The sequence below is a fragment of the Mauremys reevesii genome, linkage group 6, assembly GCF_016161935.1.
Source record: "Mauremys reevesii isolate NIE-2019 linkage group 6, ASM1616193v1, whole genome shotgun sequence".
Classification (NCBI taxonomy): domain Eukaryota; kingdom Metazoa; phylum Chordata; order Testudines; family Geoemydidae; genus Mauremys; species Mauremys reevesii.
In genome coordinates this window covers 93,702,928-93,715,221 of record NC_052628.1, presented here as the reverse complement: position 1 = coordinate 93,715,221, position 12,294 = coordinate 93,702,928, and the positions used below count along the sequence as shown (strand labels likewise).

The following is a 12,294-nucleotide window of genomic DNA, read 5'->3' as shown; positions in this document are numbered from 1 at the left end:
GCCCGCCCCCTTCTGTGACATCAAGTAGGTGTTCAGAACCAGGAGTCCATGCCCAGTATGATGCTCAGTACCATGCAGGAAGACATTGCTCAGGTGACTCTCCTTTTGAAAGGCCAGAGGAGGCTCCACCTCAGCCAATTATGGCTTTGGCCTCTTCATTACCTGATGAGGCAGTGGTTTCGGATGATTATAGGGCCCACCAGGATCTCTTAAAAAGGCTGGTTTCTGCCTTGGATATCCAGGTGAAAGAGGATTGCATGTCATCCCGCGAGCTGATTGACATTTTAGCAACTGCTAGGCCTTCTTGGGCGGCACGCTGAGTAATGTAGCTATCTTGGAGCCCACCAGGGTTCTGTGGCAGACTCTGTCTTTCCTTCCCCTACATCAGAGTGGGAGGAGGGATGGCTCAGTGGTTTGAGCATTGGCCTGCTAAACCCAGGTTTGTGAGTTCAATCCTTGACGGGGCCACTTAGGGATCTGGGGCAAAACCAGTACTTGGTCCTGCTAGTGAAGGCAGGGGGCTGGACTCAATGACCTTTCAGGGTCCCTTCCAGTTCAATGAGATAGGTCTCTCTCTCTCTCTCTATATATATATATATAATGAGCGAAGATATCATGTACCCTCATAGAATAATAGAAGATCAGGGTTGAAAGAGACCTCAGGAGGTCATCTAGTCCTCAAAGCAGGACCAATCCCAACTAAATGATCCCAGCCAGACCTTTGTCAAGCCCTCTCCAAAGTTTGAGCACCTCTACACCCACCTCTCTCAGGGGTTGCTTGTGGTCTCAGCTGCCAATGAGAAAGCACCAAGGGCAACAGCTGTCTACCTTTCAGTCAAGGGCTGCTACAAAACTTGACCCGTTGCAGAAAGCTTTATTCAATGATTGGCCTGCATTTCAGGATTGCTAACTGCAGGGATTATTAGGGTGCTATGACTTCAACTTCTGGGGTATGGTATATTAAAAAGAGGCAGATGGCCAGAGAATGCGAGACAGGAATTTCTTGCCTTGTTGAAGAGGGTAAATTAGTGGCTAGAACCTCAGTTCAGGTGGGGGTGGACACTGCTGACTCTGCTGGTAGGGTCACGACATCAGCCATTATGATTCACAGATGTTCATGTCTCCAGTTGCCAGGTTTCCCTCGAGATCCAACAAACTATACAAGACCTTCCTTTTGAAGGGTTGTCGCTGTTCTCTGAGCAGACTGACAGGCTGCATAGCCTGATATTTGGGCATTTAATAGCAGTTTTGTCCTCAGGAGCCACATCACTAGTTGCTTTCACTCCTCACTAACATGACCCAACAAGGAAAAAGAACAGACGTTATTGGAGACTTCCCCCTTCTTCTGCAACAGCTTCTAGTTCATCCAGACAGACTAGGAGTTCTGAGCAAATATTTTGATGTTTATGTCAAGGACAGCATAGCACCTTGCATCATGCCAGCCGGTCCTACCCCTCTGTTTACCAGCCTGCTATCTACCTGCTCAAGTGCTTGGTCTCAAATCATTGCAGACCAGTGGGTCTTAAGTACAGTGGAATTAAAATATACCCTTTAGTTAATTTCTGTCCCCGCTTTTCCAAGCACAGGGTGACCAGATGTCCTGATATTTGGGGCTTTGTCTTAGCTAGGCACCTATATACCACCCCACCCCCCCATTCTGGTTTTTCACACTTGCTGTCTGGTCACCCTATCCAAGCCCCTTCCCAGTCTCTCTTTAGGGACCGCTCTCATGAAGAAGTTCTGCTTTGGGAGGTGCAATCTCTCTTCCATTTGGCAGCCATAGAGGAGGTTACGCAGTTTCTCATAGAAAAGGGAGTTTATTCCTGCTATTTCCTGATCCCAGAAGCAAAAGGATACCTCAGACCCATACTAGACCTGCGATAGCTCAACAGACCTCTCTGGAAAAAGATAAAGTTTTACATTGTCATGTTGTCTTCCATTATCTCTTCCCTGGAGATGGGTATGCTGCCGTCAATTTGAAAGACTCATGTCTTCATGTGGCAATACATCAGAGCCCCAGGAAATTCCTGAGATTTGTGGTCAACCAATGCCATTATCAATTTGCATGCCTATCCTTTGGCCTGTTCAGCTCCCTAGGTGTGTTCACAAACTGTGTGGCAGTGGTGGTGGCATTCTGCAGAAAATCAAGATTTCAAGTTTTTTTCCCTATCTGGACAGCTGGTTGGTGAGAGGCCAGTCCAAGATTCCGCTGCTATCCAGCGTGACTGTTATCCAGTCTATCTTTGATACACTAGGGTTGCTTATCAGCACAGAGAAGTCAGTCCTGTCTCCAGTGCAAAAAATAAAGTTCATAGGAGTAGTCTTGGACTCTGCAGAAGCCAAGACATTTGTCCCTCAATTACAATTCCAGATGATGTTGGCCATCCTTTTAGACCTGAAGAGTCATCCCACCATGACAATATGAAATTGCCTCAGGCTTCTGGGGCATATGCCAAGCTCCATCTCAGGAAATGGCAAGGATGGCTGGCTTCAGTTTACTTGCCAAATCATCACCCTCTAGAAGTGATAGTGCAAATGCCCACTCAAATTCTGGCAACGCTGGGCTGGGGGACAGACCCCTCAAGTGTGTGTCTGGGGTGCCATTTGTTTCTCCTCAACCAGCTTTAACCCTAGTTACAGATGCTTCTGCCTTCTGGTAGGAGGTCTCACTTGGGTTCTCTGCAGACAGAAGTTTTATGATCTACACAGGATTTAACTCTGCAAATAAATGTCGGAGAATTGAGGGCCATTCGACTAGTTTGTCAAGTCTTCCTTCCTCATATCAAGAGAAGTCTACATGTACTTACAGAAGAGGAGGACCTCGTTGACTCTGCTATGCCAAGAGTCATTCAGGCTATGGGACTTGCTCATCACCAATTTTAATCAACCTCAGATCCTCTCACATTCCAAGTGTGAAGGATGGTCTGGTGGACTGGTTAAGCAGATCATTTACCAGTCATGATGAGTGGTCTGTCCATCAGGACATTGCCACATCCATTTTGTGGCTGTGGGGGACTGCCTATGTAGACTTCTTTGCAACATAAGTCAGCAGGAAGTGTAACTGGTTTTGTTCTCAACAAGGTCACAGTCCAGAGTCCCTCACGGACAGTTTCCTGTTGCCTTGGGCAAGTGTGCTCCTGTATGCATTTGCTTCACTCCCACTCATACCAAGAATATTGTTGAAAATGAGGCAGGCTCATGCCCAGGTCAAAGTTTTACAGCTCCAGCGTGATATCAGCAATGCTAATTTTCCACTCTGCTGTCCCTCTCAGTCAAAGATCCGCTGACTCTACCGCCGGATAAAGACCTGGTTTCCCAGGACCACAGTCACCGCCTCCTCCCCAACCTTCAGGTCCTCCACCTGACAGCCTGGATGCTCTGTGGTTAATACCCCAGGAAGAGGTTTGATCAAAGAAAATTCAAAATCCAGCAACTTGGTCTTCAATGTATACCTTTACCTCACATTGTTGAGACTCAGCAATCTAGAGATGATGCCATATTTGGGTGTGTGGTCCTCCAGTCCTTATTCAGGTAGGCTCCAAGTTGGAGGTGGGATCAAACTGCTTGTGAGTCATCTAAAGTAGAATGGATATGTGCAGTCACTTGAAGAAGAAACAGTTATTAACCTATTTCGTAACTGTTGTTCTTGGACATATGTTGCATATGTCCATTCTACCATGTGTCACCCTCCATATCATTCTCTCCAGTAAAAAGGAAGTGAGTAGATTTGGGATGGCTCCACCCTGTATACCACCATGCATTAGCACAGGGCAGCAGATGGGTACTTCTGAGGGGAAACTCTCCAACAGTGCACTGAGCACACACACCTGAAGTGGAACAAGTGTTACAGAATGAGTTTGTAACTTTTTTTTTAAGGTGGGTGATGTAATATCTTTTATTGAACCAACTTCTGTTGGTTCAATAAAAGATATTACCTGACCAACATGGCTATAATTACACTGCATACATGATCTTTTTTTAAAGAAGACAATCTTTAAAGCTGGTCAGCACTTTCTTCGCTGCCTTCTGATTTGTCTCTTGAAAGCCAGTCTTTCCAAAGTTAGCTGACTTTCCCCACTCCTCTTTATGTTTTGGAAACATCAACTCTTTGTGCCCATTCTGGTCACCTGGTTCTCAATATTCTGAAGACTGCATTTAATTTTCTCCCACTTCCACGTCTTGAAAATTGGGGTTGTGTTGTCCTGCATACCAGTTGGATGTGGTTTTTAAGTCTTAGTTACATCCATGTAATGACTTCTTGACTTAAAGGTAACTTGCAAAGGGGGAGGAAGAAATTGAGTGCACACTATTTTTTTGCTTTTATAATATATAAAAGAGGCCTGAAATTTTCTCCCCCTTCCTTCCTCCCTCAATTTTTGTCTGCTTGTTCTTTTCTAGAAACATCCGGAATATCAAGTCTTAGCTTTTCTGTTTTTATGGTAGACTCCCTGCAGTGATGTAAATAAAGTTTGAAAAAGCTGTCCAATCCATAATCAAAGGGGGTGCTGAATGTAAAAAAAAGTATTTGAGCTAAATATATTAACAGACAATTTTTAATCATCTGAAACTTCCATGTCAATTCATATGATTTTATTTGTTTTATGTTTCTGATGTCAAACTCTACTAGGTCTCAAGTATCAGAGGGGTAGCCGTGTTAGTCTGGATCTGTAAAAGCAGCAAAGAGTCCTGTGGCACCTTATAGACTAACAGACATATTGGAGCATGAGCTTTCGTGGGCATGACATGCATCTGACGACATGGGTATTCACCCATGAAAGCTCACGCTCCAATACGTCTGTTAGTCTATAAGGTGCCACAGGACTCTTTGCTGCTTCTACTAGGTCTGCAGTTGTCCGTAGTCCTTAAGGAAAAGCACTCTTTTAGGGTAAACAAGACCTGAATTTCTAATATTTAAAAACTAAGTAGGTTGTCACTGTGCATCCAGAGAAGCGGAGGGAGGGGCACGGGGCACAAACCTTTTTTTTTTTAAATTTTGCATGTCATCTTTACAAAAAAATACAGTTTTTTACAGGGATGGTCTAAAAAGTTAAGAAAACTATTTGAAGAATAGCTGTCTTTTAATTTTGTATTATACCACAACTAAGTGTGAATTATTTTACCTTTTATTCGGTATGAATGTTGTTTTTCACAAATCAGGTTTTTGCCTATAGATTTTTTTAATATGCAAAAAAAAAGAAAGAAAGAAAAGAATACTCTTGAGATTCCATAACTTATTCTGTTATAGTGTTTTTTTCCCCCCTGGGGCACCTGTTCACAATAAGTCTGATTTGTCTACAGAGAAATCCTAACATTTAAATGAAAATTCTTACTGAATTATCTCTGTTTAAATATATGAAAACCACAGTATTTAGCCAGACCCATAGACATTCTATTAAGACATATTGGATAAAGGATTAACTACTATTTTTGTTTTGTTGCAGGGATCTCTCCAAAGTTAATATCCTGGTACCTGGTGCTGGGCTAGGTAGATTGGCCTGGGAAATAGCTATGCTCGGTTATGCTTGCCAAGGAAATGAATGGAGCCTCTTTATGCTCTTTTCTTCTAATTTTGTACTCAACAGGTACTTAGCTTATATTTTACTTGCTGGTTGCAACCTGTATGTACTAGGGAGGCAAAGATCAGTGACCAATCCTTTAACAAAGTAATAACCAATCAAAATAAATTCCAAAATCCCTAATCTAGGTAACAACATCTTTTAGATCTCTTGCTTTTATGTAAATGTCTGGAAGAGGGTAGGAGGGAGGAATGGGAGATTATTCCAAAATTTGACTTGGAAATTTATTATATCCATACCTGTATGTCATAAAGATTGTAGAAGCAAGAATTGCCTTGTGGTTAAAGCACCGAACTGGAACTCAGGAGATCTGGGCTCAGCCACATATTTCCTGTTTGAGCTTGAGTAGGTTATATAATTTCTGTGCTTCTGTTTTAAATCTGTAAAATGGATGTACTTCTCATCTCATAGAGATGTTGAGGATAAATTGATTCATATGTTCAAGGAGTTCTGATACTATGGTGATAAGCACCAAAGAAAACTTATAAATAAAAATAAAATAGGTTGCATTTATTACTAAAAGTTAAGGCAAATTTCCAAAGTATTTATTTAATTTTATGTATACATTTTTTGTTGTTTGACAGAAAAATTTATAAATAGATGCCTCATTGTTATTAAAATATCAAAACACTTATTAAGCAAGCTTTCTCATCCAGCAGCTGCTTACGCCTTCTAATTACTCATAGGTTCACAGCGGTAGAATCCACTATAAATGTTAAGTTTAAGTGAGGCTATGATCAGAAAAATTATCTTATAAGCATTACACCACGTGTAATTAGAAGCATGACACGTTGATGTCCCATGTTCATTTTCCATTAATGACAGATATTAGTCATGTTGCTGAACGCACTACTGGAAGGCGCTCGGTTTCTGTGTTAATGAGCGCAGTATAAGAACCTATATAGAATAGAATGATTTTCATAACTAATCTTCAGTTGACAAGTCAAAACAATACTGAATCAGGAGTGCTCCAATCTTTCTTTATCCAGGTGTCAAGCTGCTTTCTGTTTTGTACCTCACCAGCTATCTCCAACAATACATTATCTGAAAAATGATATGAGCAGGAATCTGGTGCCATTTTTAGTCAATTTCTGGCTAATGCTCTAAATTTCATTTAGAAAGATCTCACTGCAGAAGTTCTAAATTCAGAGTCTGTTCCAGCAAGATTATAAAAGCTTCACATATGAAGTGAGTTGCTAACCATTTTTTTTATCATTCAATATTTTCTCTTTTGGTACTTGCGTTTTTATTTACTGACTTTTAAAAAAACAAACAAACCCTGGTGCTTAATTTAGTAAAATGGACTCGTATGGATTATATCTAGATTTAAAGTATAGATAGCATTCCTCTCTTTTCCTTTGTCCATATCTTGTTTATCACATTTTGAAAAAAAAAATTAAGTTTCAAAAACATGCTGGTAATATAGCTAGTTTTTGATGGATACTAAAATCCTATCTAATTGTTTGCCTTTAGCATCTACTCAAACCACTTGCATACTTCTAAACTGATATGGACTATTAATGAGTAATTAAAATCACATCCCTCTGTGGACATGCTTGCCATCAAACACTTGGTTCAGATTTGTATTTAAGTGAGCAAAGTTAACATTTGATTCAAAAGCATTATTGTATGCAAATTTAAGAACCATGGGAATTTGATGGGAAAGCAGAGAGAGAAGAGTGGTTGGCTATTATCACAGTTCCAGAAAGAAAATAGCCAATCCTACTACCAATGAGCTGTTTAGAGGGAGAACAGAATGTGGAGGGTGGGAGGGGGGAGATACAAAAGTTGTTCTTGTCCTGAGCTGGAATGCCAGCAAGTATATGGGAGGATATCACATTTTTTATCTCCCAAGGGTCAAAAGGAACCAGATTGCCAGTAGACTGGCTCATCTGTCTGATGTGACACATACCTGTGAAAACAATACTTTGATTCTTATACTTACAATTTTTTTTATTTTTTTTAAATTACTGTAGCACCCAGGAACCTAGTTATGGACCAGGACGCCACTGTGATAGCATTGTACAAACAGAACAGAAAAATGGCCCTTGCCCCAAAGAGTTTATCGTCTAAGGTTGTGTGTACACTGCAATTAAAAACCTATGACTGGCCTGTGCCAGCTGTCTTGGGCTCAGGCTAAGAGGTTGTTTAATTGCGGCATAGACATTTGGGCTCAGGCTATAGCCTGAGCTCTGGGACCCTGCAAGGTGGGAGGGTCCGAGAGCTCAGGCTGCAGCCTGAGCCACAATGTCTACACTGCAATTAAACAGCCCCTTAGCCTGAGTGAGTTGGCACGGTCCAGCCATAGGTGTCTAATTGCAGTGTAGACATACTCTTAAGTATAAACAAGAGCCAACAGATGTATACATACAGACAAATGTAGAGGAGGCAGTGATATCTGGTGGTTGGGAGGCTGCTTATGTTCAGTATTCCTACTTTTAGCATTCATAAATGAGTGATCTCTCTTAGATGTGTAGATTAATACATCTGATTTCCTGTGTTGGGTTGAGACCCCTAAATGCAAAGTCCTCTCCCATATAAAAATCATAAAAAGGTCTGGAAAGGACTTCAAGAGGTCATCTAGTCCATCCCCCAGTTAGTTATGTGGTATAATTAATATATTCTGTAACCCACTGGTTCTTCAAGTAACGTCCCTATGGGCGTTCCATTCTAAGTGTGCTTGAGCCTCCTGTGCCTTTGATCGGAGATTTCTCGTAGTAGTCTACGTTCAGCCTGCACATGCATGTTACTTAGTCTCATGCTCTGTGTTGTTATATAGCACTGGGCGGGTGAACCGCCTTCAGTTCCTGCTCAACCTTCTCGGTCTCAGATGGAGCTTTAGCAGTTGTCTGTGTTTTTACCTCAACTGTGTCCCATTAGGTTTATTTTAGTAGTTAGTACTTAGTAGTAATTTTGGCTGTAGTAGGGAAAAATATATATATATTATTCTTAGTATCCTTTAGATAGATTCTCCCCTCCTGTGAGTTTGATTTTTCTTGGAGGGCATACTGGGATCTCCTGGTCTCGAATGTTGCCTTTCATGCCAGGAGGCAATCCCAATAAGTGACGGTTAGTCCTGGTGCATCTGTTGTCTCAGAGAATCTCCTATTTCCCAAAAGTGCTCTCTGGCATTAAAATCTAGAGCCAGAAAAACAGAGAGATCAAACTTCGACTCCTCATGATGAAGATCTCAATGCACCTAGCCTCTGCCCCTCGCCAGGGGACTCCCTGTGTACACCGGTCTGTGAATAAGTCTGCTGCCTTCACTGTTTCTGAACTGCGCTCCTTGAGGGCATCTAAGAGGAAGACCCAAGATTCCTCCCATAATATTCACAAAGACCGTCCCTCGAGATTCTTCATGTAGCAAATCTGCTTCTAAGAAGTTGTGATCTCGGATGACTCCTGTACTTCAGCACCCACTGCTTTCTGACCTGGTACCCACGAGGCTGCTGATTCCTCAGATACTGTCAAACCTGAAGACTGTAGAGCAGAGGTCCCCAGACTGTGGGGTGTGCCCACGGGAGGGGGGGTGGAGTGTGGCTAGAGCCCAGGCGAGCCCCCAATGGGGGTGGAGAGGGAGAGCCACCTAGCTCCTGGCCTTGTGCCTGGGGCCCTGACTGCCAGCCCAGCCTCCTTACCGCTGTCTGCACATCCCACCACCCACCCACCCCCGGAGCCACGGCCCCACTTCCAGCCAAGGCCAAGCCAGGTAAAGGAGTGTGTGACCCTGAAAAGTTTGGGGACCACTGCTGCTGAGTCTTGGGCTCCAGGAGGTCACTGATACTATCAGTGGAGCAAGGCTTCAAGAAGAGCTCTTTCTCTTCTTATCCAGTACTGGAGAAGCGCACTCAGCTCTATATTGTCCTTGAAGCAGTTGAGATTCATGGTACTGTCAACTCCTTCAGCCACTATTATTTCAGTGCAGGTTGTGGACATGGTACCAACAACACTTGGTATCACAGGAGTTTTGCTTTCCCTGCGACTTTGCTGTGTCCGAGATGCCCGACTCATCATTACATGGCTCCGATTTACTCCTATTACTGAGGACTTCCAGACATTCACTCAGTACTGATGGTTTCATCTTTCTTCCAGTACTCCACAGCGACAGAGTGATTTGGAAGAGGATGATTCTGATGAAGATCTTGCCTCAGTCTCCCAAATATCTCTGCAAAGCTCTCCCTCCATTCCTATTGAGGCTCTTTTCCAGAGGTGTCTGAGGAGATTGGTGTCACTTGTCAGAAATGGCCCCGACCACTGTTTTGCTGGTATAAACACCCATGGATGCCTCCACCCATGCCATGTGCACAACCTCTTTGGCCATACCGGGACCCTTGGGCATGCTGTCATCAGCAATTTTCTAGGCCTTGAGAACCACTACTCACAAAGATAGTCATCATCCTCCCTCCCTAGCAGACCAGAAGTGCGGGAAGAAACCTTTTGAGAAACAGGAAGCTAGAGCTGATGAAAAGGTCTCTCCACCAGCCGACATATCTTCTTCATCCCTGGATGAGGCAGCTATGCCACCTCTTCCCTCCTTGGTGGATGACTTCAAGCAGTTTCAGGAACTTATCAATAGAATTGTGGATTCTTTGCAGATTCCTCCTGAGAGGTTAAAGAGCCACACCATAATAAGCTGCTTGACATCCTTCATACAGCTTCATCTGTCCACATTACCTTGTCTGTTAGAGGCCCTACTGGACCCTGCAAAGGTTATATGGCACACCCTTGCTACCTACATGCAAGCGAGCAGATAAGAATTATTATATTCAATCTAAGGACTCGACATTTTTATTTTCTCATCCCTTTTCTAACTCCTTGGTGCTTGACGCAGTTAATGAATGTCGGAGGCAACACCATGCTAAACCTGTGACTTACCACAAGGAGCATAAGCACTTCGACCCGTTGGGTAGAAAATCGTATTCGTCAGTACTTTGCAATTCAGAATTGCCAACTACCAGCTGTTAATGGCAAAGTACAATCGTACAAATTATGTCAAGTTGAACTCATTTATTGAGCATCTACTAACAAAACATAGAGAAAGCAGCAAAGAATCCTGTGGCCCTGACAGGAAGTCTTGCATCCGACGAAGTGGGTATTCACCCACGAAAGCTTATGCTGCAAAACGTCTGTTAGTCTATAAGGTGCCACAGGATTCTTTGCTGCTTTTACAAATCCAGACTAACACGGCTACCCCTCTGATACTTAAAACATAGAGAGCAATTCCAGCCAATTATTGCTGAAGGCCAGCTGCTCAGGCCTCTGCAGGCTCCCTCAATGATGCTGATACTACTGCCTGTTCGATTTTTACAGCAGTAGTTATGAGGCAGGCCTGCTGGCTCCAGCTCTCAGGATTTCCAAAGCAGGTCGAAAATACGGTCAAAGACCTCTCTTTTGACAATACTAAATTATTCACTGACAGCATGGATGAATCTCTGCATACATTAAAGGACTCCAGGGATACTTTGCATTCTCTCAGGTTCCATACAGTTGCCCAAAAGAGAGAGCTTAGTAATTTCCTGTTGGTGAAGAGATTTCATCCTGCCCAATTCTCGAGCTCCCCCAGATACCATATGAACCTAAGTGAAAGAGACAGAGGTTCCAGGAAAGAAAACCACCTACTTCTCAACCTTTACCACACCTGGCAGGCTTGGGAGTCAGTCACTATGGACAAGTGGGTTTTGGAGATCAACTCTATAGGGTACTCCATCCATTTTACTTCTCTTCTGCTTACAAACACCCCTTTCCTGTCCCTCTTCAGGGACACCGCTCACAAGAACCTGCTACAAAACTAAATATGCGCTCTCCTCTTTTTGGGTGCTGTAGAATTGGTTCCTGTGCAACACAGAGGGAGAGTGTTTTATTCCAGGTATTTCCTGGTATTTGGTATTTCCAAAAAAGACTGGGGGTTAGAGACTTATCCCAGATATAGGGCAACTAACACCTTTGTGAAGGCCCAAAAATTCAAAATGTTGACACTTGCAGCAATAATTCTATCACTGGACCAAGGGGATTGGTTCTTGGCCCTCGACCTTCACGACACCCATTTCCATATTGCAATCCACAAATCTCACAAAAGAGTCCTACGTTTTACTGTTGGTCAGGACCATTTATAGTACACAGTGCACCTTTTCAGCCTATTTTCTTCCCCAGCAGCCTTTTCAAAAATTGTCAGTAGTAGGGGCATACCTCTGCAGAAAAGGAAATCTTGTGTTCCCTTATCTAGACAACTTCTGAAAGGTTGCTCCCTAGATGTAACTTCATGGGCATCTTGTGAAGTCACAGAGCTCTTCCTCAGTTTGGGCCTACTATTGAACATTCAAAATGTTCACCTTGACCCCTGTGCAAAAGTTGGAATTCATAGAAGTGTGTCATTTTAATCATTTTTCATAGTGGAAATAGTCTGTAAGGGTTCCATGTTACTTTGCTATGTGTTAGTCCACATTGCAGTGTACAGAAAGAGGAATGGCATGAGGCTGTTAAGATTAATTGCAGTATTGTAAATGTATATGCTCAAATTATATTAGTAAAACTGCCCAGTGGCAAATTATTTTACTTTGCGGATCTATTGAAATAATCTAAATACATACTTTTGTTTAAAGGATGACCTTTCAGAAAAATGTTTTTACTGTGCTGTGCCACAAAGTCTCTTTTATTCTGACTCAAGAAAGGCAACTCTCAGCAAGAATCTAGAATGAAAATAGGTATTCTTAGGAAAATA

At 42.7% G+C, this 12,294-nt stretch overlaps 1 protein-coding gene across 3 annotated transcripts in view; it reads left to right on the top strand.

Moving 5' to 3' along the window:
- The window catches only part of CARNMT1 (carnosine N-methyltransferase 1), a 30,037-nt gene that overhangs the window by 12,106 nt on the left and 5,637 nt on the right, over positions 1–12,294 (top strand). For all 3 annotated transcript variants that reach the window (XM_039544231.1, XM_039544229.1, XM_039544230.1), the window contains exon 4: positions 5,442–5,582. In XM_039544231.1, coding sequence (XP_039400165.1) covers positions 5,442–5,582 — 141 coding nt within the window. The remainder of the gene's footprint in view (positions 1–5,441; positions 5,583–12,294) is intronic.